The following is a 26,144-nucleotide window of genomic DNA, read 5'->3' on the forward strand; positions in this document are numbered from 1 at the left end:
CGCACCTTTGGGAGGCTGAGGTGAGTGGATTGCCTGAGCCCGCGGGTTCGAGACCCGTCTGGGCAGCGAGACCTCATCTCTACAATAAATAAATAAAAAAAATCAGCCGGGAGTGGTAGCGCTTGCCTGTAATTCCGGCTACTGGGAAGGCTGAGGCGGAAGGATCGCCGGAGCCCGGCAGGTCGAGGCTGCGGTGGCCGGGAGCGGCCACTACACTCCAGTCTGGGCGACAGAGTGAGACTCCAACTCAAAAAATAAAAATAAAAAACAAAACCCCAAACTAAAAAGAATGTAGTGATTAAATATGATTTGTATATGAACTATTATTTACTTTTAGAGAAAACTTGTACATATGAAAATGTTAGTTATACATTTTTTAACTTAAAAGACATCAAGGTCAGTGTTGTGCATCAATGTGGGTTGAGCTACTTTGAAAATATTTTTCTATGATTTTAAAAATTGTTATAGCGATGACCTTCCTATGAAACCTTGGTATAGTGTGCCCTTCTTAATAAGTAGTTCTTCCCTTCTTATTTTGCTCAACTGCTACTTATTGAGGATCTCTACCATCAAGAAAGTGTTGCTATAGGAACCAAAATTTATAAAGAATCTAGACCTGATCTCAATGAATTTACAGTTCTGGGTAGAGCAAATGAGGCAGGTGGTAGAAACCATGTTGGTAAATTAAGTGCCAGAAGTGTATGTTTTAAAATAATAAATGTAGAAATCCAATGTAATATTGGCAATATGTTTTCTAATTTGTGATGATACATTTTACCCATTAGTCATGTTGGTAATTAGTGTGAGACTGAATAAAGTATTAATGGTCCCAGTAAGGGAGAATTAATAGAAAATTAATTTTGTTGCCTTGCTCTAGTTTTCTTTTGAAAAACAAAGTAATTTATTTAACTAAGGCTTCAGTGATGATGTTTTTATTTCCCTCCCCTCTAATGAAACGCACAGGATATGAAATACTTCTATCTCTGAGAACTTGAAACATAACCTAGGGTCTGACGTGGTCCAGTCCTGACCCAACATTGCATCAAAGAAGGATCAGTTAGCAGAAAGAAAAAGAGAAGTTATTTTATCATTCCCTCAAGAAGAAAAAAAAAGTGCAATTAGTGATGAAAGCACAGCAGGACATATTGAAGTTTCTTTGGGGACATCTATTTTGCTTCCAGTTCTGTTTACATGAGTGCCAGTAGCCTCCCCTGAGCTCCCTTTCCCTTATCTCCTCCCTCTGTCCCCTTAGCTCCTGCCCTCCAGTCCAGCCTACAGAACCCACTGAGTGCTTCTCTTCTCTGTCCTTTCCTCTGCTTTCCTGAGTTTATGTTTTCACGTTCTTCCTTTTCTTTGTGAAATCGACCTAGTCTATCATTGACTCATTTCTATCTTGTAACCGCTTCTATTCATTTTCCTGGTCAGCGTAGCCAAAAGGCTGGGAGATGGTGGTACATATGAGGATACCAAGGGTACTTTCATTAATAATAATTTATGTTCATGCTATGCAACCAGGGCTTGATTTGCCAAGGCCCCAAATCAAAGCAAAACGTTTTATTTAAAACAAGTAGATTTTCTTCTGTAAGTATAAAATATTATTGAATTCAACTATAGTTACATTTTATCTTCCTGGCAGACTTGAATGATCACTTGACTATTAATTAGAGGAAAAACATTTTAAAATAATAGGCTATCTTCTGCTGATAGGTGCTGTGTTCAACTTCTGACTGCACCTCCCTGTCATATAGAAGACAGTAAAGAGATCCAGAAAAATCCACTGTGATTCTAATCTGACCTAAGATATACATTTTTCTCATAATAAAAGCTGATGTATACTTTAAAATGTGCTAAAGTTGCCAACTTTTAGATGCCAACTGGTAGATTTGCATATTTAGTTCCATTTAACAAGGCTCATGTGGTGGCGTTTCAGTGCTGAATGCCCTTACTGTTAATATTTCTGAGGCAAAATGGTCACTTTCCTCACCCCTTCTTGTTAATGCTGATACAGACAAAAGTGGTAGTTACCAAGTCTTATATTTCTATCCAACTTAGGATGCCAAATGGGGAGAGTTGTAAGTTTGATTTTCATAATTAGGAAAAATTTATCATGATTAGATTGCAGCAATATGATAAATAATCTCAGTGGTCTAATATTTCTGATGCTCAGGAAAATCTAGAAAGCTCATTGGCTCAGGAGGTGGCATCTTTGTGATACAGGATAGAGGACCCCAGAGTTGGGATCCAGCCTGAGAAGCTAAGTAGATTCTTGGCCTTAAACACAAAAGAATTTAAGGGTGAGCCAGCAAAGTAAAGTAAAAGTTTATTAAAAGATAAGAGGGACAGAAGGCTAGTCTATAGGCAGAGTAGCCTCCTATGTCGCTGGGATTTCAGTTGGAAAATGGAAATAAATTTGTTGAAATGACAGAGAGCAGGCCGCTCCATAGGCAGAGCAACCTGGGTTGGTCTATAGGATAAACACACCCATACGTGACTGAGGTGTTTTACTTTTATAGCTATTGCTTGATTATATGCTAAGTAAAGGGTGGAATATTCATGAGTTTTCTGGGAAGGGGCGGAGATTTCTAAGAACTAGGGCTCTTCCCTGTTTGTTACTATAAACGGACAGAGTTGGAACATCATGGAGCTGGAACGTGTGTTATTTTGTATGCAGATGTGTTATAATGAGCATATAATGAGGAGTAAGGTAGGTAGCAGACAGATGAGTCACCATCTTGGTTCTAGCTGGCTTTAACTGGTTCTCAGTCTCATCGTGTTTTTCTCTCTGGGGTTCAGAAAACCAGGCCACTGTCTGTCTAGAGAAACTGTCTTAGCCAACAGTATCGAAAAGTTAGCCTTGTTGATCCTAGAAAAATCGTCTTGCCAATCTCTTGTCTCACTTGGAACCTGGCATGGCTGGTGACAGGTGCCCTCAGAGGGCCCCATAAAGATGAATGTTGAGGGCAACATGGAGAGTGTTTATCAGGCCTCGTGATGGAAGGGTGCGGAACACATATCAGGGACCAGCCTGCCTGAATTCACATTTCAGCTCTACCCAGGCAACCTGCTGAACCTCTGTCTGCCTTTGTTTGCATCAGCTTGCTCCCAGTTCTATGGACGGAACAGCCGTCACCTCAAACAACAGGGCAACCCTTGTGGAGAGCTTCTGTTCCTGCACAAAGCTTCTCAGGACATTCGGTCCTTAGAGCTTCTGCCTCTCTCTTCAAGATTTAAAATCCACGCTGGACTGCGGAAAACTCCAGGCAGCCCTGCAGTTGAGACTTGTTTAATCCAACATGTTTATACCTTAAGGACCAAGTGACCCTGCGTAAGACATTTGTTCTGAAACAGCGTCACTGCAGCTGTGTCTTTGCTAAGCCAGAGTGTGTGTTTCATTTCCTAAAACCTGGAAAGAGATTTATGTAGAAGCATCTGATTTCTTATGTGTCAATCCCTCTGTGTGTCCTTTTGTGAATGCTCACTCAGCTTCTTAGTGAATCTGTTTGAACACAGAAGTTTTTGGAAGCCAAGAGATGCTCAGAAAGCTAAAATCTGTTAAATACTGTTGTGGGTCATTATACATGTCTCATGGTCATATAGTTTTATTTTTTATTTTTTATTTTTTTATTTTTGAGTTGGAGTCTCACTCTGTCACTCAGACTGGAGTGCAGTGGCTGCTCCTGGCCACTGCAGCCTCAACCTGCTGGGCTCCGGTGATCCTTCCACCTCAGCCTTCCAAGTAGCTGGAACTACAGGCGTGCGCTACCATGCCTGGCTAATTTTTTGATTTATTGTGGAGATGAGGTCTCGCCAAGTTGCCCAGGTGGGTCTCGAACCCGCGGGCTCAGGCAATCCACTCACCTCGGCCTCCCAAAGCACTGGGATTACAGGCTGAGCCACCAAACCCGGCAGTCATATCGTTTTACTCTAAAAAAGGGAGGATGGAGAAGAATAAGGGATGATTTGAAAGAGAAAAATGCCAACTCTTTGAAGTCATTTATTAAAATATAAATGCTTGCTGCCACGTCAGGCAAGCATTTGAAGAAAGAAGGGGTTGCTGAGTTTCAGATGTACAAATGGAATTATTTTTAAGGTGCTTATCAGATACAGCTCTCTAATTAAATACATAGCTCTCTTATTTATTATTTCCATGTAAACGTTTAAGTTTCAAACTGGAATCCCCATAAGCTCATCAGCCAAGAAACTAGTGCTGGAGAAGTCTTTAAATTATTATTATTATTATTATTAAGTTGGAGTCTCACTCTGTAGCCCAGACTGGAGTACAGTGGCCGCTCCTGGCCACTGCAGCCTCGACCTGCTGGGCTCCAGCAATCCTTCCACCTCAGCCTTCCAAGTAGCTGGAACTACAGGCACGCGCTACCACGCCCGTCTAATTTTTTGATTTATTGTAGAGATGAGGTCTCGCCAAGTTGTCCAGGCGAGACAACTGCGAACCCGCAGGCTCAGGCAATCTACTCACCTCAGCCTCCCAAAGCGCGGGATTACAGGATGAGCCACGAACCCGGCTTTAAATTATTTTTGATGTTTCAAAATTCACATGGACATAATGCTTTGCGAGCCGGGTGAATAGAAGCGGCAAGGTTCTTTTCATTGTACTAATTTTTATTTAAAGTTTGTTTGTTTTTGGAGTCTGAGTCTTACTCTTTGCCCAGGTCTGCACAATCATGGTTTACCACCCCCTTAACCTCCTGGGCTCAGGGATTCCTTCTATCTCAGTCTCCCAGTAGCTGGGACTACATGCAAGCACCACTACCCCTGGCTAATTTTTTTATTTTTTGTAGAGAGGAGGTCTCGCTGTGTTGCTCAGGCTGGTCTCGAACTTCTGGCCTCATGCAGTTCTCCACTTCAGCCTCCCTAAATGCTGGGATTACAGATGTGAGCCATCATGCCCACCTACCTGTACTTTTCTCAAACCAGTGTTGCCACACCCGCTGTCTCCCATGGGAGTAACACACTTTTAGCACAGACCTGAGCTTGGAGTCAGCAGCCTGTCCTGCAGTGGATCTCAGCAGCTACTTCACCTCTCAGGACCCCACTTGTTCTTCCGAAAACTGGGGCTACTAAGGATTGTGATAATATTAGCTAGCAGGTGCCTGTAACTTAGTAAATGTTCGTCTCCCCCCTTTTTCAATTTCTTAGTGATGAAGGCTAAGATTATTACTAAAGCAAGTTTTGATTTACAAATGTTAGGACAAATATTTTAAAGTGTGGGACCCACAAGGAAGGAAAAAAAAAAAAAAACACTACAGGGAAACTCTGGAATAGAAAATGTTTCAAACCATCGTTGGAGATGGTTTTCCTAACTGTTTCTGTTGCATGACCTTTCTTCAGAATAGAGATTTAATCATTGCTTTTCTTTGAATGATGATTAAATTGCTATGTCATGCCAGGAAAAGGATTAGCAGCTGGCTGTGTTTATTAATTGCTTCTTGGTACCTGGTTATGAGACCCGGAGCCTCAAGACTCACCAGGATCCCAAGCCCCTGTGAAAGTCTCAGGGAACCCTGCAGTACGTTCAGTACAGTGAGAAGAGTGAGTCTCACGTCGTGTAATGGAAATACTGGCATTATAATAAAACATTGTCATCAGATTAACAGCTCAAGCTGTGAAAACAAATGTAAGAGCTCTGCCTTCTGGCGGTAGGAGGTGATTATCTTGTGAACTCTGCTCTAGCCTGGTGGAACTCTCTTTTATGGAAATACAATAGCTTTGTAATCGGAAAGATCATTCCAATCCTCTTCTTTGTTTTTAAGGAAGAATTCTTCCTGCTGGCTCATGGATCCCTCTTCTCACCTGGAATCCCAGGATTCGTGCGGCTGCCTGGTATGTTTATGCAGCAGTTTTGATCTTTTGAAATCTAAACTTCAAGTGACAAAAATAAGTTTGCGCCATCTACAAAATCTTTTTGGTTGTTGTTAACTGCGTCTCTGTGACTTTTTAGTTCTCTTGATTTGATTTACTGTTTCTGGGAAAAGTTTCATCGCATGAAATGAACACTGATGTAGCACAGATGCTGTATAGACTGAGGGAGCACTGCTCATTCATTTCTGAACACCTTGGGTCTTTTGCATTCCCAGTGGCATTCATCAAGCAGATGAATCTTCCTCAATTAATGATAAGGAAGCTAGACTTGCCCTTTGGAAGGAAATTCCCCCTCAAATCCAAGGCAGGATGGTCTTCAGGCTCTTACCGTGTTTTTATCTGGACTAGATATTAAGAGTGATTGTGCCACTTAACTCTCTCTCCAATTGAGGTTGATTGACACAAAAGCATACAGAAGTAAGTGTGCTGCTATGGAAGTGAGTACCATCACTGTCTTGTCTGTGAAGGGGAACAAGTTGAAATTCAGTTGGAAAACTGACTAGAACTCATCTTAAAATAAATCTTAGGAGTGAATTAATAATAGGCATAGACCTGTTGGCCACAATCAACAAGTTTGTGTGACAATCCTAATTTACAAAAAAAAAAAAGAAAAGAACAAAATCTTTGTTTAAGTTAATTAAGCATCTTTGAGGGAGAAGGTTACATGGAAAACATGTTTATATGGCCTTTCTATTTAATGGCCTATAGGATGCATTTCTCTTAGTAATTGTCAACCTAAAGGAAAAAACTGAGGCAAATGAATGTACGTAGAGAGTTTATTTGGGCCAATGTTTTAGACTGCAGCTTGGGAAACATTTCCAGTTTGTCTTAGGAAGTGTTTTAGAGAACGAAGGAGAGGCTTGAGTTTGGGGGGGTTTTTTTTGAGTTGTGGTCTCACTCTGTCCTCTAACTGGAGTGGGGTGGCATGATTCTGGTTTACCATGGCCTCACCCTCACCTGGCTCAGGTAATCATTCTGCCTCGGCCTCCTGAGTAGCTGGGACTAAGGGTGTGCACCACCACACCTGGCTAATTTTTTTAGTTTTAGTCTCACAACATTGCCCAGACTGGTCACAAACTCTTGGACTCAAGCAATTCTCCTGCCTTGGCCTCCCAGATTGCTGGAATTATAGGCATGAACCACCGTACCTGGACTGACAATTTGAATTTTTTTAGAAAGTAATCTAGTGAAAACAGCATGTTAGAAAGATGTATGTTGATGCAGGGGCAAGGTGGATTGAAGGAAGAAAAACTAGAGGCAGGGAAACTTTAAAGTTTGTTATGTTCATCTGTGAGTGAGGTCATCAAGTTTGGTCAGTCTGTCTATCCTGACAAGTAGAAATTATAAGCATTGGTGGTGTATGGTATAATGTCGTGACATAGGTATAAATTATGGAATGGCTAAATTAAGCTATATAATACAAGCATTACTTTATATTCTTATTGTAGGGGCCACGGGAAAACATCCCCTTTACCCTCTGAAGTTTCACTGAAAAATCAGCTCAAAAAAAGCAGATTAGTTGGAGAAAAGGCATATAAATTTTATTAATCATGTATACAGGGAAAATCACAGAGTGATTACCTGTCCCCAACTAAATTCATAAGTTTATGTACCATTTTGAGATTACAGAAAAACTAGGGGCTTGGCTCTTGGCAAGTCAGGTTATGGGAGGGTGGAGAAGAGGAATTCCATTGTGGGGCAAAAAAGGATCACTGAGGAGAATGAATGGATCCCGGCACAGAGATTAGGGTTACATTCTTGTTCTTTCAGGGAGGAAAAGAAAAAACTGTCATTCCCCTTGGTAAATGCAGATCTCAGGCAGATAAAAGAGCTTCCACTTCATTTTGTGCTTTGGGAGAGATGGTGGACAGGAAAGTCGGAGAGACCTTGAGGCTTCTGAAGTTCAGCATGTCAAAGTGTCATATTTGGGGGCATCAGTTTTTGAGTCCTGATATTATCTCTTTTTCTGTGGCGAGGACACTAAAAGTCTCCAGTCGTAGCACTTTGCAAGTATACAATATATTGTTATTAACTATAGTCTGCAGTCTGCATGTTGTACAATAGTTCTCTTGAACTTATTCTTCCTGTCTAACTGAAATTTTGTCTCCTTGATTGTTCCCAAACCCCAGCCTCTGCAATTACCATTTTATTTTCTTTTTCTATCATCAGTGCAACATTTTTAGACGTCATATATACGTGGGGGTTTGGCTGAATTCTGCTTTACAACAATTATTACTCTTTTTAGCATCCTTCCTCAAGCCTTTCTGTCAAGAACCTAAAAGTAATACCTTACATGTATATAACCCTTCTTTGTTTGCCATAATCCTTTCATATATATCTGGACCTAGCAGCAGACCCATGCATTTGGGTAAGGCTGTTTTTATTTTCACTTTGCGAATGAAAAGACAAGCTTTGAAAGCTGTAATAAAAGGTTCAGGGGCAGAATCATTGCCTCTTTTACTGTATTATCTTTTTCTTAATTATTTGAGAGACGGAAACAAAGCACATGTACTCTGACCCCGGTTGTGGCAGGACAGGGCACATCACCGCACAGCCTCCAGCGGCCCCAGGTTTCGTGTTGTGTTGACCACCACCTCCTGCCTTGTTTGGTGATTATTTCATGACTCAGAGCCGATGCAGCACTTTAGTGAGTCGCTGGAGAAGAGCTGTTTGATTTCTACTTTAAACACCTATGAAAGGAACATGTGCCTTTGAATTTTCCTGCTTATTTTTCTCCCACTAGTTGTGTCTGACGTTTTCAGGTTCAACAAATGCTAGATCATCCAGTGAAAACATATTTTCCTTTTTCGTTTTTACAAATCTACCCAAACTTACATACAGAAAAGGATTTGAAGTTCTCCGCTATCCTTGACTGCAGTCACAGTGGAATTCTGGCATACTTCACAAATGCAGGCAACTCTTAAACAGATTTTAGAAATCAGAATATATAAAAAGGCTGTAGATTATTCATTAAACACTGTAAGTTGGAAAAAGTCACATGTAGTTTAAAGTAATGTCAGTTAAGCCAGTTTGTGAATTGTAACTAAATTTCTGTTGTATCTCGTTGAAAACAATTTCATAAGTGTCCAAACAGAAGTGCCAGGGTTCCCTACCTGACCAACCACCTCGGCCACATACTGTTGAATCTTTCGGGTTTCGATTTCGAGGATTACCTGCTGGGGCCATCTGAAAAACCAAGGTGTGTTCAATACTGTCACTGGGTCTTTTCTATTTTCTTCAAATTACTTTGGAAAACCTATTTTCTCAAATGCTAATGTTCTTAAAAACTCGAAAGTCTAGTCCTGACCTTGGTGCTCATAAAAATTTCAAATAAATGCTACAGGCTTTAATAAGATTCTCTACTGATGACTTTTACTCTTTTAAACACTGGGGGATTGAAATTTGTCAGGGGTAGAGGCAGTAAAACCAGAAGCGATTTTACTGCTTTAGGGAATAAGAGCAGATAAGTTAAAAGCATAATGAAATAATGGCCTCCTTTCAGAATTCCCTTTATTATGCAGCATCCAACATGGGGACCTGGGTACAACTGCTGTTTTAAAATATTTCTTGGGTGATTTGGGGGAAAGTTTTTGTTCCATCCTGAATTTTCTTGAGTCTAAGGGATTGAATCAAGATAAGGGAGATAGCAATGAGCATGTCTCACTGCTTTAAATCTGAATAACATCAGCCCACTGACAAATTTCCTAAGTGCCCCAAACACATTACATTGAGTCTCATGCAAAGGCATCCCATAGGTTGTCCATATTGCTGGGGACACTCACTGCCCTTTCCCTGTCCCCTTTTTATCTTTGCCATATGAGTGAGACATAATCCCTGTCCTAGTGTGATTTTCCTGTCTCCCATCTCTTACTATCTTTAAACATGTTCTAGAATCTCTGGTTTTCTTTTCTGTTTCTGATGGTTAGCTTTTTGAAGGTGGGAGCTTATGTACTTAGAGTGGTATCTGGCACATCAAAGATGCTCAAATAATTATTTGTTGAGTGAATAAATGTGTTTAGTTGAGCCAGTTAGGAAGGTATTCTTATTCCTTTGCCCAAATTTTTTGGTGAGAATAAGAGCACTGTGATAGAACAGAAGACTGTTCTTCACTCTTTTATCTATAGAGTGAGAAAGTGTAATATGTGCCTTTATTTAGAATATTAACTATTTTTTGGAAGATTAATAGGTATAAGATAATGTGCAATCCTTGGAGATATGGAAATAAAAGATATAATTCCCACCCAGGAACTGGAACTGCATGAAGGAGAAACTACATAGAGAAACTAGCAAATAGACAATTAAAAGCCAGTATGGTAACTGATACAACAGATGAACATGCAGGGTATTGTGAAAACTCAAAAAAGAAAGAGCATCTAACCCATCTGAAGTTTTCTGGAATGCTTTCCTGAACCAGGCAAGATTTGAGTGGAGGATTGAAGAAGTAGATTAAGGAGAACAAACCAGAGTGACTTGAAAGATCCTGACAGACTAAGTAATTCTCAATAGTGAATTTATAGGGGAAATAACCATTAATTAAAATAGAGTGCGGATATATCCATTACAAGGTATGCATTTCCTAACAAAATGGTAGGTTCTGGTAAGCACACTTGCTAATGTTGCTAGCCTTATCGAGACCTTCTTAATTATCGGTGCTTTCCTTGGATAACTGACTTGGGAGCCAAGCCACTTCTATCAGCACGATGCTTCCACCTGTGTGGTCACAGCACAAACCACGAATGCTCAGCTGGCTACTGTTCTCAGATCACTATAACTAGTATGATTGGCAGTACATACCCTCTGGTTAGAAGTCCTGGCACACCCTAGTTGAAGCACTAACATGCTGTTTACTGTTCTTAGGCTTGGAGGTTGGTCTTTTGGAGAGCGAATCCCCAGTGAAGCACAAGGTACCAGTGCTAACGTGTCAAAACCCAAAACTCTGGCAAAGGTAATAGTGTTCTTTTTTTTCTTATTGTTTTAGAAAGTATTTAGGGAAACTCAGTATCTAAATACTATATATTTTTGAGCATGGGTTGGGTGGACGGAATTAGATAAAATTCCGATGTTTGTAACTGAACATTAAGAATAGCTGTATGTAAACATTCCCTTGAAAAAGAAAATGGTTTGTTTTCCTTTATACTATATAGAAATAGAGCAGACAATGCTATTGCTTTTTTTATAAGACAGGATTTTACCTGCTAGATCTGAAGTATATGAAAAAATGATCAGTTTTAAAAAATATCCATCCATAATTTTGATAACTGGAAATGTCACTGGTTTCCCTGACTGCCAAATAGTCTTCCATATGACCCTGATGCGTTATCTTCTGTAAGGCTAGGTAGACCCAGAGCTACACAAAGGAAGACGTGATTACACAAGTCTGCTCTGAGTTTTCAAGGCCTGTCAGGGCTATCCCTGTGAATTAGGAATGATCCCCTTGGAATTACAGAGGCTGGGTGGGAGGGCTCATCAGGTGTGAGGAAATGATGGCTGGGATAGAGGAAAGATGCCTTGGTCCACCAATAGGAATGCAGAAGTGGCGAGTACAGAGGATTTTCTAGGGAAAAGTCAACATAATCTTAAAATGGGAAAAGGTGATAGAGTCAGAGCTTTTATTCTCCAGGACTGGGAAAATAGTATAGTGATTGATGGAGAGAGAAATTGGAAGAGTAGGTTGTGGGAGGAGTCTACTGTGGGAGAGTGAGAGTGAGTTCAAGTTAGCTATTTCTATAGAGTGGGTGTTGTGTCTACTCATAAGCCTTTCGTAGAACTAATAAAACAAGAATGATCTCCATGAATCCAGGAAGGAACTCTCTCCACTCTATAGTGGTGACTTTCATAGTTCAGGGGAACCTGGATAAGTTTATTGGGATAAGGACATATGTATGTTAGAGATTTACTCTATGAAATAAAAGTTTCATACAGGTACTTCACAGTGTAATGCCTGATGAAAATTCTAATGGTAATACTTTACAATGTAATGCCTGAAGAAAAATTTAAGTCATACTTTACAATGTTATGCCTGAAGACAATTTCAAGGCATAGTGTGGACTTTTCAGAAATATCTCCTTTAGCTGGTTTGTTCAAATCTTTGTTTCTTTAAAGACAACACATATGAGAAGACTTATAGCTCTATATGAAAATATCATTATTCATAGCTTGGTAAAATAACTTAAAATATATTTGCTGGCATATATTGGAACATATTATGTGACCTTGATAAAAATGTACCTAACGTGTAAGACGAATCTGTTAATTTCCGCTGAGAATATTCTGAAGTTTTAGCCTATCCATTCAAACCCTTCTCATTTATAGTAGATAACTGTGTCTACTTTGAAATGTCCAAGGCACAGATCCCTTGTTCAGTGGTGAGGGGCCAGCGATTCATGAAGTTTTTGATGTAGTTTGACATATTCTTTGCCAGGCACAAGCATGCAAGTGAATTGTATCTGGTCCTTTGGGACCTTCAGGGACTGAGCTTCTTTTTAGGAAGCCAAAGAATTCAATATTGCAGTGGGGTGTAAAGGGCAATCTGCTGTCTGAAATACCCAGTGGAGGCTGCTGGTGGCTGATGGTATGTCAGATGATTGCATTTACCTTTCAGTAATTAATTACCAGTTTTTTTCCTTCAGCCTTTAGGCTGTATTTATAAGACATACATGTTATGATTTTCATAGTCCTTTTGAAGGAAGGATGGAAATTTGCATATGAATAGGTTTAATGTATGGTTCATTATACTGTAGATTGTGTATCTTGCAACCTTCATGAGTTATATCATTCACATCTTGAGTGCTTAGCTTGTTTAATCAAAACACTCTTTAGAACATACACACTTCAGATAAAAAAGCCAAACACATTTCCTCTCTTGGTTTTTGCATTCATTTTGTTCTCCCATGAAATTTTATATGCTTGAATATTCAGTGAGTGGTTTCTTTTTTCTTACAGCTACTTAGTTATTTTTCGGAGGGGCTTTTACTCATGATTCCTGAGATGAAAGGTCTGTTTTGAGGTGTCATAGTATGCTCCTGAAAGGAGATTAACTTCCTATTTCACTTACTGGACTTTATCACTTCCTGACTTATGGACTGGCAAGGAAGGATATCCCACAACTTACTTTCAGAATACAGTCCAGTTTTAGAAAACCATCTTGGGAGAAGGAACAAAAAAAGAAAGAAAAAGAAAGAAAGAGAGGCTTTTCCTTTGAACTCTGTTAAATCCTAAATGCTAATTTTAAGATCATTATAAAGTATGCATTTCTTACTTTAAAATTTATAAAACCTTTTTCCAAGGAAAGGCCAATTTATAGACGAACTGAAAGAGAGTTCAAGAACACTTAAACTCTGTTCCTTGGGACACTGTGAATCAATCATTTATTGCCAAAGTGATGCTATATAGCAAACAGCCATAAAAGATCGATAGCATCAGCAATAAACATGCATTTAGCTCATGGGGTCTGAGGCATTGGGCTACTGTGGTTGTGGTTAGCAGATGGTGCCCAGTCTCCCGAGCTATGGGGAGTTCAGAATATTTCTTAGCTAGGCCCCGTTCTGCCTCTGGGGAACGTGCCCTAGTTCATCATCTGCAGTGGCCATTAACTCTACTCTGCCATGTGTGATTTTTACCATCACCCTCCATGGTTATGTGTGAAGAAGATAGTTGACATTTTGCCTTGTGAACAGCTTCTCAGCCTGCTCCCTGCCAGTAGAAGGCTGGGCCCTCAGAGCTATTTACATTTAGTCTGACTTGGGGTACCTTTTTGATATAACTCCCTATATTACACTATAGGCTTTCCGTTTATTTAATTGAGGTCCACAAGCTACTCCCATGGTTCTTGTTGAGATATGCCACCTTTCAAAATTAATTTTCTGAGGGAAGCCAGTATACGATGGGGCATCATAACACCCCTTACATTCCAAGGAACCCTTTTGTCCCCCTAAGAGCATCTCTTAGCACTGTTGTTCTTTCAGTGCTGTTAACATAGTTCTCACAGCCATATCTTTGACTTGATCTGTATTCTGAGGCCATGCCTTTCAACATTTTGCACAGGGATCTCCATACCTAGGTCAAGATGTTTGTTGGGTGCAATTTCTATCTTTGAAGTTAGTAAAGGTGACAAATTTACCAAATGTTTTGACCCTGTTTGATATGAATCAACATATTTTCAGTTATCTACATATGTTTTTTTTTTTTTTTTGGTAGTTTTTCTTTTTTTTTTTAACCATTTTTTCCAATATTCCTAAATGTTTTCTCATTTTCTCATTTTTTTAAGACTCTTCCAGTTGTTTCTTTGTCCTCCTACTTGCTGCTCAAAAGCAATGCCATATATTTTCAGTTTTTGGTACAGAAACACTCCATTCCAGTGTCAATTGCTGTATTGGTTATCTATTGTCCCAATAATGCTCTATAACAACTATGGCAAAGCTCAGTGGCCTCAACAAGGGACATTTATTTAGCTCATGAACCTGCAAAGTTCTACTCATCTAGTCTGAGCTGGGCTGATCTTGGCCAGAAATGATCATGTGTGGTTGGCTGGCTGTTGGCTGCAGCTGGGATGAGGGTGGAGGGCTCAGCTCTGCTCCTGTGTCTTGTCCTCCAGCAGGTTAGCCTGGCCATGTGCCCACAGTGATAGTAGAGGCATGAGAGGGAACACAGGAATATGCATGTTCTTCTCAGGCCTCTGCTGTGTGATGTTCTATTGGCTGCAGCAAGTTAAGTGGTCAAGCACCAAGTCAGAATGGGAGGGCATGAAAGTGACATGGCAAAGCATGTGAATACAGGGATGGTGAAGAATTGGGTCCATTCGTGTCATCAAGAACACTGACAGAGGGTAAGACAAAGGAAGATGAGTAGATAGGCTTCCATCTTTCCAGCTCTGTTCTCCTGACGCAGCTTCTTTTTGGTTTCTATGCTATTCTCTTGTGTCACTTTTCATTTGAAAAAAATCACCTTGCTTTTGAAGCAATCCAATGAGACAAAACAAAATAAAATTTGGAAACTCCTAATCAAGGCAAAGACTCCCATTGTCGCTCATAGTTTTTTGCCCCTCCAGTTAAACAGTTAAGGTAATCAGAACTTGGGGAGAGCAAGTTTACAGACAGCGTGGTAGGAGGTTCCAGTTTCCATAGGCAGTGGGTTTTCTACCATATTCTGTCCCCTGACTTTAGCAGAATCCTGTTTCTATCATTTGCAGAAATATGGTGGGTGCCTGTACAGATATATGTGTGTGAGGGGACGGGATGACATGCACGAGACCCCAGAGGGTGACAGTATAGAGCGCTGTGTGGATGGAAGAGGTGGACATTCCTCTGATATATGACATAAGCTCCTTCAGTTCAGTGTTGAGTTTGATGTTGAACTCAGGCTTCACTCTACCTTGGAGAATTGTGTCTAAATTGCTTTAGATTTTCTTTTTCTTTTTCTTTTCCCTTTTTGAGTTGGAGTCTCACTCTGTCACCCAGGCTGGAGTGCAGTGGCACATTCATGGCCACCCTAGCGTCGACCTGCTGGACTCCGGCGATCCTTCTGCCTCAGCCTTCCAAGGAGCTGGAACTACAGGTGCACGCTACCATGCCTGGCTAATTTTTGATTTATTGTAGAGACGAATTCTTGCCAAGTTGCCCGGGCTGGTCTCGAACCAACGAACTCAGGCCATCCACTCGCCTCGGCCTCCCAAAGTGCTGGGATAACAGGCTGAGCCACTGAGCATGGCCTGCTTTCGATTTTCTTACCACACAACCCTACTGTTTAGACACAGCTATGAATACTTGACAGAACGTCCTGGGTTCTGTGCTTAGTCAGTTTCAAGCTGCATTCCTTCCTCTTGGAGTTAGAAAAGAATGATTGGCGAGGATTTCTCTATGAACTTAAGAAAATGTTTTAAAAGGAGAGAGTGCTTTCTGAATTGCTTGATGAAATGGGCTGAGTAGAATTGGGAACTTTGTCACATGGTTTTTTCTTTTTAACTACATGAGCAGTATTTCATTACATAGCTGTTCCCGTGGATACTATAGTTATCACACAGGACTCTGGTTAAAAACATGATTTGTTATAGCATGAAGGGGTGGGAGAAAAATGGGTTGGAAGCCTTCATATTAGAAGGGACTTGAGATCTGGTCCAAACTTTGCATAACTTTCTCTGAGAGTTTGAATAGTCTTCTCTAACCATTAATTTCTGTAGGGTGGCTCTGATCCTACAAAGTGTATTGTCTGTTGTAAAAGACAACCTTATCTAGAGCAATGAACTTTTTAAGAAATTGAATTAAGACCAAAATGTACCAGTTTGTCTCTTTATACTTCTTAAAGATACACACCAGCTTTTTCAACTGAGTGTACCTGTATATTTTTTATTAAAATATTGATATTTTGAAATATAACATATATATAAATATAGCATATGCAGAAACAATTTTATTTTTTAAGGGCACCGATGGTTTGATTAATATATATATATTTTTTTGTTTTGTTTTGTTTTTGTTTTTTTGTTGTTGTTTTTTGAGTTGGAGTCTCACTCTGTCTCCCAGACTGGAGTGCAGTGGCCGCTCCCGGCCACCGCAGCCTCGACCTGCTGGGCTCTGGCAATCCTTCTGCCTCAGCCTTCCGAGTAGCCGGAATTACAGGCATGCGCTACCACGCCCGGTTGATTTTTTGATTTATTGTAGAGATGAGGTCTTGCTGCCCAGGTGGGTCTCGAACCCACGGGCTCAGGCAATCCGCTCACCTCAGCCTCCCAAAGGCACGGGATTACAGGCTGAGCCACCGAGCCCGGCTGATTAATATTTTTTATGTACTCCTTATTCCAACTTTAATAACATTGTCTCTTATTTTCACCTTTCTTCTGACAGGCATGCTACTTTATTCTCTATGCTCAGCCAATGTTCAGTTTGGCTTATTTTGAGAAATAATGTTCCATATTTGGTTATTAATTTAAAAGTAATCATTTTTTCTGATCATCTTCTACACTCTTAATTTGCAGGTCAAATTTCATTAGCTTACCAAGTGAGAAAGAAAAAAAAAAAAAAGATGGGTTTCATTTCTTTTTTTCCCATAAGAATATAATTATAGAGCAACATTCACATTTGTTCTGGGGAAAATTAATCTATTTTTAGCCATAAATTACATGCTTGAGATAAATATAAAATTAGCAGAATGGAAATGACTGCTCACTGTCAGCCGTGCAGGAACATTCCTTTGAGTCCTGCACCCAGGTGCCATGGAAGCTAATTGACACATACGTTCCTGTACCCCAGAATAGCTGAAGAACAGACTTAAGAACTGATTTTATAAGAGCCATTAAATTGTCTTTCTTTTTTAGGTGTGGTATAATCAGAAGGCTTTGCATTCCCTACCTTCCTACTTAAATCACCTAAACAACCTTATTTTGTGGAGGCACTTACCCCCTGCTGTGGACTGGAGACAATATGGTAATATTATTTTTCATGTATTATAATTTACTTCTTTCAAAAGACAGTGTCTTTAAAAGTGAAAGAAACAGAAGGTGTTCTGAATAGGAATATAAACAGTGATGAGAAGATTTCTATTTTGCAATCAATCTATAAACACAAGACAGAGTTGTAGGCTCTCTTTGCCTTTATTTGTGTGTCATTAAATGTCTTTGCCTTCTTGCAACTGTGACCTCACTGTAAGTTGAGGGGAGCAAAAGGTGACTTGAAAGTTCTTTTAATAAATTATTTTATTCTGGAACTTTAATATGTTACACAACCAAGAATAATTTTACTTTTTAATGGCAGTATTATGTGGAATAGTGTAATAGAGATTAGGCTGTCTACTTTATCATGGAGAAGGGGAGCATCACGTTTGATTTATGCTGGACCCTCGACTCATCAATTATTAATGTTGATCATTGATTCATTATCTATGCTTTCTTATTTTGGTAAGTGACACAGATCCATTTCTGGAATCCAGAGTTAATTTATTGGTTTAAGGGAATGTTTATTTATCTCACTTGGGTGGGATAAATTATCATTTGTCAAACTAATTCAGTTTCTTAAAAAAGAAAGAAACAAGAAGTATAAGCAATGACAGGCTATATCCATCACAGTTTATTCACAAAATATATTTGTTGAAGCATTAATTTATAGAGAATCAATACTAAACAATTTCTCAAATATGCTAATCACTGTACTCCAACTTTATCTCATTTTTCTTTATTTGTTTTCCTTTCTACCATTTTTTTAACAAAGCAAATTTAATTATTTTCTGGTCCTATAATTATTCTGGAATGCTAATGGGTAATATAAAAAAATTTTAAAGTGTGTGTGACTAGGGAAGTACAAAAAGAGTATAAAGTCATATAGAGAAGGGACAGCAAAATAACATTGATTATGTATCTGAAATGTACCAAGGACTTCCTTGTTATTTAACATCCATATTCTTATTTAATTTTTATATCGATTTTGTAAGATGGACAATATTTGCCTGCTTTACCCATTTTAGAAGCGATTTTCAGAAAAAAGTCTCCTACCAGTGTTGGCTTTGAACAAGGTAATCACAGGGCCATGATTAGATTCTAGGTCTAGCTGATAACAAACTTTTGCTTTTCTACTACTACATTAGACAGAGAGGACTAAAGGAGCCTGCTTCATGGAGGGGGAGTCCTTCACCATGGACCTTGAACAATGAGCAGAAGTTTGAGATCAGGAGGCCATTCTAGGACTTAGCAATGCAAGAGCAATAAATAGTGTATGTTTAGGTTATTTGGTGGAGGCCAGTTTCACCTCATCATAAGGGTGAGTATAAAGGAATAATCACAGATCTCTCTAGAAGGATTGTTTGAGGTCAAACGCTGCTCGACTGACAGGATGAGGAATATGGACTTTAACAGATAATAGGTGGCCTTTACTAATACTTGAGAATAAGAGTAACATATTCTGAGTAATATGTTAAAAAGAATGATCTGGCAGTTGTATATTAAAGGGAGAAGGCTGGTTGCAGTCAAGCGACCTGTTGGAAGGCCGCTGCTCACAATTTAGAGGTCAAGGATGAATCTGGAGAAAAATGATAAAGTGAAAACAGATGGGAGGAAAGGTTGGGGTATTGAGGATGGGGCTAGGAAAGATTTTAAGAATCTAAAATATAAATCTAAGTATTTTAGAATGAATGACTTACTATTCAGTACTGATGACATCATAATAAGTAAGCCAGGGAGAAGAGGTGTTTTCAAAGAAGGGCAAGGTGATATGTGCAGGGTCAGAGATGCTGGTTTGATTCATACATATGGATGAAAATGTGCAGTAGGATTCAGAAAACTGGAGAGGAAAGTTCAGTAGAACAGTCGTAAGTGACCTTAGTTCCAACCTTAATAAAAAATGATAGACAAAGGTGGTCAGTAAGTGAGATAAGAGAAGACTGTGGACGGAACACAGAGAAGAGAGCACAGATGCTGCGGCCCTTGAGGTAGGAAGATCTTGGCACAGAATCCAGGGGATAACAGAATTTCAAGCAGAATTGCAGGAAAAATGATACAAATTTTCCAGAGTCATCAAGAAGAATGAGAATTTGAGTGGTGACCCCAAGAGGGTTAATTCAATGGCGTTCTAGAAATGGAAAACTAGAGTAGAAGGAATGAAGCCAAGGGAGGTTGTTTTAAAGATTTAGGTAGGAATCTAAACAGATAAACTCAGCTTTATGGAAGTCTGACTGTGAAAATGAGTGAAAAGAGAAACTGTGTGTGTGTGTGTGTGTGTGTGTGTGTGTGTGTGTGTGTGTTCATGTGTGTGAAATAAGAAATATTGGCAGGTTTGGCATGCTGATGAGATGAAGAGGTTTATTTGGAACATTTGAAAAAGAAAGGAAAATTAATGGATCAAGACCTGGAAAGAGGCAGAGAAAAAACATGAATGGTGGGATTTATCTCAAAAAGGTAGACATATCTTCATGACCACACAGGAGGAGCAAAAAAGAATCTATGGAGATGACTTGGAAAATACAGAGACTAGTTGGGGAACTTTATGTTAGCTGACTTTGATCTCTATGGAAAGCATGTTAGGCTAAAGGGACAAAGAAGAACCTGGATAATTAAGGAAACAGGAATATTTGGGTAGCTATGATAAGGAGACTATATTGGAGAGAGAGAGAGAGAACAGACATATATGAAATTATGACCAGAGGTCAAAGAGTTGCTCAAATACACCATGCTTTTTTAGTGGATGCACTCAACATGAGGCCATGATTTTTTTCATCTAGAGTGTTGAAATTAACATTAACGAGAATGGATAATGTTTGATGGGACAAAAACAGACTTATACTGGAATGTTTCTTTTCATTGGCTTCAGATTGGATGGGGGCGCAAATATAATCAGAGGCGTCTGGTTGGAGACAGCATAAAGGGGGTGTGGGAATAGGATTTTACAATGTGGCTGATGAGCAGGGCTTATAGAAATGGAGTAGGAGAGAGAAGATAAAGACTCGCTGAAGGAATGAAAGGTCAACGTCTGAGATCAAAGAAATATGGATTTGCAGCTCTGACTGAAAAGAGGCAGGGGCAAAGGACACTGAGGTGGGTGTTTGAGGAAACATCAAAGTGAGCACAGAAATCACTGATGGTCTCAAGAAATGAAAATGCAGAGAATGGAGGCTATTGAGGCATTTGATGAGACGAGCAAGGCCTGATTTGTGGCACTTCTAAGCTGTTTTCCCACTCAGCACACCTAATCGATGGTGTCCACAAGGTAGCCACTTATGTGGGAATACAGAGATTCTGATGAACTCCCAACTGTAGAGTGGGGGTAAAATCAAACAAAACCACAGACTTATTTAGAGGGCCTAACCAGATCTTTAAAAAGTGCAAGAGATGAAACTCTCCATTTAATCATATTTGAAAAAGTGTTTTATTTTTAAAAAACCATATGGTTTATAAAATATTGTAAAAGTTGAGCTTTATTTAAAAAATTAGGTTTTGTTCATTTATGTGCCTCTCTTCATATCATAGTAGAAGGTAAATAAATGCATGCCATTAAAAAATAAGCATACCAAATCTTATAAAATGCATAAAGATTTTAAATAAAACTTAATATAAATACTACAATAGCAGAGAGTAGTCTGAGGATTTTATTAGACACAACATCACTGTCCACATTTTTAATGTCACAGTAAGTCCCCTACATATGAATGAGTTCTGTTCTGAGAGTGCATTCGTAAGCCCAATTTGTTCATAAGTCCAACAAAGTTAGCCTAGGTACCCTACTAACACAATCAGCTACATAGTACTGTACTATAATAGGTTTAAGATACTGTTCACACAACTCATCCATAAAAAACAAGCACAAAAAAATAAAAATTTTAATCTTACAATACAGTACTTTGAAAAGTACAGTAGTACTGTGCAGTGCAATAGCAGGCATACAGGAGCGGGCATCCAGTGAATAGGAAGGAAGAGTTACTGACTGGAGCGGGGAGGGGAGGTGAGAGATGGTAGAGCTGAAGGATTGTCAGCAATAGGAGATGGAAGGCAAGCTGTAATTTCCCTCATGCCTGATGTTGATGGCACAGGTTCTAGTTTCTTGGATTCAATTATATCTGCCCTCTTGAAAAAATGCATGTTTGCATTTTTGAAAGTTTGCAGCATGAAGGTTTGGACGTGGGGAACTTACTATATTTTATTTTTTTGTAGAGATGAAGTCTCACGATGCTGCCCAGGCTGGTCTCAATCTCTTGGGCTCAGGCAATCCTCCTGCCTCGGTCTCCCAAAGTGCTGGGATTACAGGCATGAGCCACTGCACTCACCAGATTGCCTACTTTTTAAAAGCAATATACTTATTAGGATGATGGGCTCCCATCTCTTTCCATGGACACATGTTCTGAAGGGCAGTTAGCTGTCACACCCTCCACTTCCTCGCAGTTACACCTTCCTAGTTTTGCCTCCGTCAGTCTTCTGGGAGGTCCAGACTCTTGGTTAGCCCTCAGCAAATTCCCTTTATGACTTTCAGAGTCCTTTTCTGTCTTATCCCATTAACTTTATGTGGCAGTGGATGGTATTGACAAACTTCCTCCTGATTTTCCTTCTCCTTCACACCCACTGCTCCTGGTTCTTCCTCTGAGCCTGAGACTTAAGCATCTTTTGGCCATCTGAACCCCAGAATGTCTGACACAGACCAAATCCTCGGCAGCTCACAGACAGATTGGGACAGACAGGTTAGAATGTAGTGTGCTCTGGTTAGAATGTAGTGTGCTCTGCTATTCTCACTTCATAGGAGGAAGCTGGTGATGGGGGCCGCCACTTTACCCAAACCATAGCAGACCACGATGAAGAAGAGTGGGACAAGAGCAAGTAAAAAATGCCATAGCATTTTCTACTTTTTCTTGATGGGATGTTTTGTGACTGCTGTAGATCATTGACTTCCAGAGCTCCTACAAGGTTATTTTAATTCATTTCTAGCTGTTAGTGTTTTTATGGAGGAGCAAGGGAGGGAATGGCAGGAGTAGAGTAACTGCAAGCAACTTTGTCTTGTTTAAGATTCACTTTTGGTGGAAATGTCCTTTTGGAAATTATTTACATTATCAGAGCTTTTCTCATACTGTAATAGAACTTCATAGGCATCCACAGAGATGCAGATGAAGAAAGTAAGACTCAGATACCAGCAAGATGCTAGACTAGGAAGCTTCAGGCCCTTGTTTCTCCATGGAAATGCTGACAGCTAGAAATGAATTAAAATAACTTTGTAGAAACCGGGCTCAGTGGCTCAGGCTGTCATCCCAGCACTTTGGGAGGCCAAGACAAGTGGATTACCTGAGCCTGTGGGTTTGAGACCAGCCCGGGCAACTTGGTGAAACCTCGTCTCTACAATAAATCAAAAATTAGCCAGGCATGGTAGTGCGTGCCTGTTGTTCCGGCTACTTGGAAGGCTGATGCAAAAGGATCGCCAGAGCCCAGAAGGACAGTGCTGGCGTGACCGTGAGCGTGCATGCCACTGCACTCCAGCCTGGGTGATGGAGTGAGACTCCAACTCAAAATAAAAATAAAAATAACTTTGTAGGAGCTCTGGAAGTCAATGACCTATAGCAGCCACAAAACATCCCATCAAGAAAAAGTAGAAAATGTTATGGCATTTTTACTTGTTCTTCTTGTCCCACCCCTCTTCACTGGGGCCTGCTATGGTTTGGGTAAAGTTGTGGCCCCCGTCACCAGTTTCCTCCTGTGAAGTGAGAATAGCAGAGCACACTACATTCTAACCTGTCTGTTCCAACCTGCCTGTGAGCTGCCGAGGATTTGGTCTGTGTCAGATGTCCTGGGGTTCAGACAGCTAAAAGATGCTTAAATCTCAGGCTTGGAGGAAGCCACAGGAGGAGTGGGTATAGGGTGTGAAAACCACAAGTGGACTGGACACCCACAGATGCCTGGGCAGAAGATTACTGATTGAGGAATACAACAGAACATCTAAGACCTGGAGGAAGCAAGGGTGAAACTCAGTACAGCTTTGAGCATGGGAGAAAAGTGCAGATTTAGGAATACATGCAGGGGCTGAGAGAAGCACAATGTGTTTTGATCTCAGAGGCTTTATTCGCTCCTTTATGCTCACATCAGCAACTTAGGCCCACTTGATATATGTTTTTCAGAATCTCAAGGGAACTTAAAAATCAGTTGAAGCCAAACACCTAATCTTGATTTTGCTTTTTGCTGAGTATTCCATGGTCAATCAGCAAATCTTATGTCTTCTGCACTTGAAATTCTGAATGTACCTTATTTTCACTATGATTCACCGGGCTTGAGGCATCATCTATTCTTTTTCTTTTTTGAGTTGGAATCTCACTCCGTTGCCCAGGCTGGGGTGCAGTGGCATGCTCACAGCCACCCTGGTGTCGACCTGCTGGGCTCTGGCAATCCTTCCACCTCAGCCTTCCAAGTAGCTGGAACTATAGGTATGTGCTACTGCACCTGGGTAATTTTTTTTAATTTGTTATAGAGACGAGGTCTCGTCAAGTTGCCCAGGCTGGTCTCAAACCCTTGGGCTCAGGCAATCCACTCACCTCTGTCTCAAACCCATGGGCTCAGGCAATCCACTCGCCTCCCAAAGTGCTGGGATGACAGGCTGAGCCACCAAGCCCAGCTGGCATCATCTATTCCTACCTGGACTTCTGCAATAGCTTTTTTATGTCTCCCTGTGGCCGCCATGCTCCCTCCCCAACAGTCTCTCCTCTCCATGGTCAGTGGTCACCCATGGAATGTGTCTATCAAATCATGGCATCCGTCTGGCTTCCTATGTCTCTTATGATAAAAAACAGATTTCTACCTGTGATCTACAGGTTCTCTGTTACAGTCCAAGTAAATGCTCGGTTGCTATCTCTTGACACCAGTAAATCAAGAGGCAGGGACCAGGCAGAAAGAAGTACATTTTTGAGTTCAGAATTCAGTGAGACAGAACCCAACTCCTGGCATTTCTGGAACCAGTCTGCTCATCCCTTAAGTTCCATGGTCCGTTTTTATGAGTTTAGGGTTGTTGTCACCTATACCTTGACTATGTGACTGACAGAGCATTGTATAGAACTCAAGTTACAGCTGCATCCTGTCAATAGTAACATTTATGGTTCACATTTTCTGGCACTGGTTACTAAAAGGTAGCTCACAGTTTCATCAGTAACACCACACTAAAGAGTCAATCAAGTTTGCCATAGAGTAGGGGAGTTAACAGAGACTATTACAAAGTAAAACAGTATTTACTACAACATGTTGTTAATTATTAGTTATAACATACAGCAAACTATCTAAATTACAAGGCTTATGGTTCCATGGGTGCTATATTTTCAATGCTGTGACCACTGATAAATAGGGAGTAAACAGAGATTCATTTCTCTCAGTTGAGTGAGTATACTCTGCAGGAGGTTAAAGGTTCTTTGAAGTGACTTTACAGGGAATGTACAGGAGATAAGTCAATACACTTTGCTAGTTCTCAGGAATGTAGATCTGTACAGGCCCACTGGAATGCCCCTTGTGCCTTTCTTCAAGGGCTGTGGTAATGTGGACAGACAATAGTGGATTTTCGTATTGCCTCCCTGCTCTGGCCCAGAAGGCTCTCCAGTCTCATCTCAAACTATTTCCCTGCAATCCACTGGAAGTTCAACTCCAGCCATACCATCTCTCAAACTCTTCACCTGTTCTTCCACCTCAAATCACAGTTCTCTTTGCCTGGAATTTTCTCTCCCTCATATTTACATGACTTTCTTCCTAATTTTTTTAAGGTTCTCCCAGCAATGGCCAACTGTTTGTCCATACCCTTGGAGGGAAATTATGAAAAAACAAAGCAAAACAAAACAAAACCCAAACCAGAAAACAAATCCAGTCTTGTGTGCTCATCAAAGGTTGCCTCACATAACCCTTTGATCATAAAACCACACTGGAACACCTTCCCTCTCTGGTTACTCTCTTCTGAAAGTATTTTTGGTCAAGATTCCACTTCTATTGAGTCAGCAATAAAGACACAGTCAAGATGGGGACGTTTCACTGAGCAAAGTGTTTCTCAAATGTTAACCTTGTCCTTTTTGCCCAATGTTCAGGGCTTTTGCTACCTCACATAAGTGTTTATGATAAAGGCTACACTTCTAAATGGGCATGTGCTAGCTGCTACTAACCTGTGACTGCAGCTTCAGTTCTCTTTGTCTCCTTTCCCCTTGGTGTGACTGGCCTGCCATTCCCGTGGGCCTTGTGGCTGCACTGCCTTCATTGAGCCTGCCTGGCTTACCCTGCAGCACTTCAAGCATTTCTGCTCAGCCTCCAAGGCCCATGTCAGGCATCACTTCCATTGGAATCCTTACTACCCTTGCAGGATGAATTAGTGGATTCTTCTCTCAGCTCTCACAGACATTAGCCTCTAAAATTCATCCATATATTTATTTTTAGCAAGCATTCCTATTATGGCAGATATTTTCCAGGCACTAGTTAGGTCATTGCTTTAATTTGAATGTGTTCCTCTAAAGTTCACACAGTGGAAATTTGGTTCCTGATATAACAGTGTTGGGAGGTTGGACCTTCAAGGTGAGATTGGATCATGAAGCCTTCACTGTCCCGAGTGGATGAACGCTGCTATCTCAGGAGTGGGGTAGTTATTGTTGGTGCCATGCCTTTGCACTTCTCAGACTCCAGAATGTGGTAAATAAGTTTCTGTTCTTTATAAATGATCCAGTCTGAGGCCAGGTATGGTGATTCATGCCTGTAATCTCAGCACTTTGGGAGGTCGAGGCTAGAGGATTGCATAGCCCATGAGTTTGTGACCAGTTTGGGCAACGTAGTGAGACCTCTACTCTATCAAAAAAAAAAA

General features: G+C 40.4%; 1 protein-coding gene across 1 annotated transcript in view; it reads left to right on the forward strand.

Moving 5' to 3' along the window:
- LOC103264212 (ATP-binding cassette sub-family A member 13-like) overlaps nt 1-26,144 on the forward strand; it is a 254,311-nt gene that overhangs the window by 85,015 nt on the left and 143,152 nt on the right. The window contains exons 10-14 of the mRNA XM_021714356.1: nt 5,772-5,841; nt 6,537-6,539; nt 8,964-9,079; nt 10,738-10,825; nt 17,189-17,297. Of these exons, the coding sequence (XP_021570031.1) occupies nt 5,772-5,841; nt 6,537-6,539; nt 8,964-9,079; nt 10,738-10,825; nt 17,189-17,297 (386 nt within the window). The remainder of the gene's footprint in view (nt 1-5,771; nt 5,842-6,536; nt 6,540-8,963; nt 9,080-10,737; nt 10,826-17,188; nt 17,298-26,144) is intronic.

This window comes from Carlito syrichta, unplaced genomic scaffold, assembly GCF_000164805.1.
Source record: "Carlito syrichta isolate Samal-C Ts95f unplaced genomic scaffold, Tarsius_syrichta-2.0.1 Scaffold305631, whole genome shotgun sequence".
NCBI lineage: Eukaryota > Metazoa > Chordata > Mammalia > Primates > Tarsiidae > Carlito > Carlito syrichta.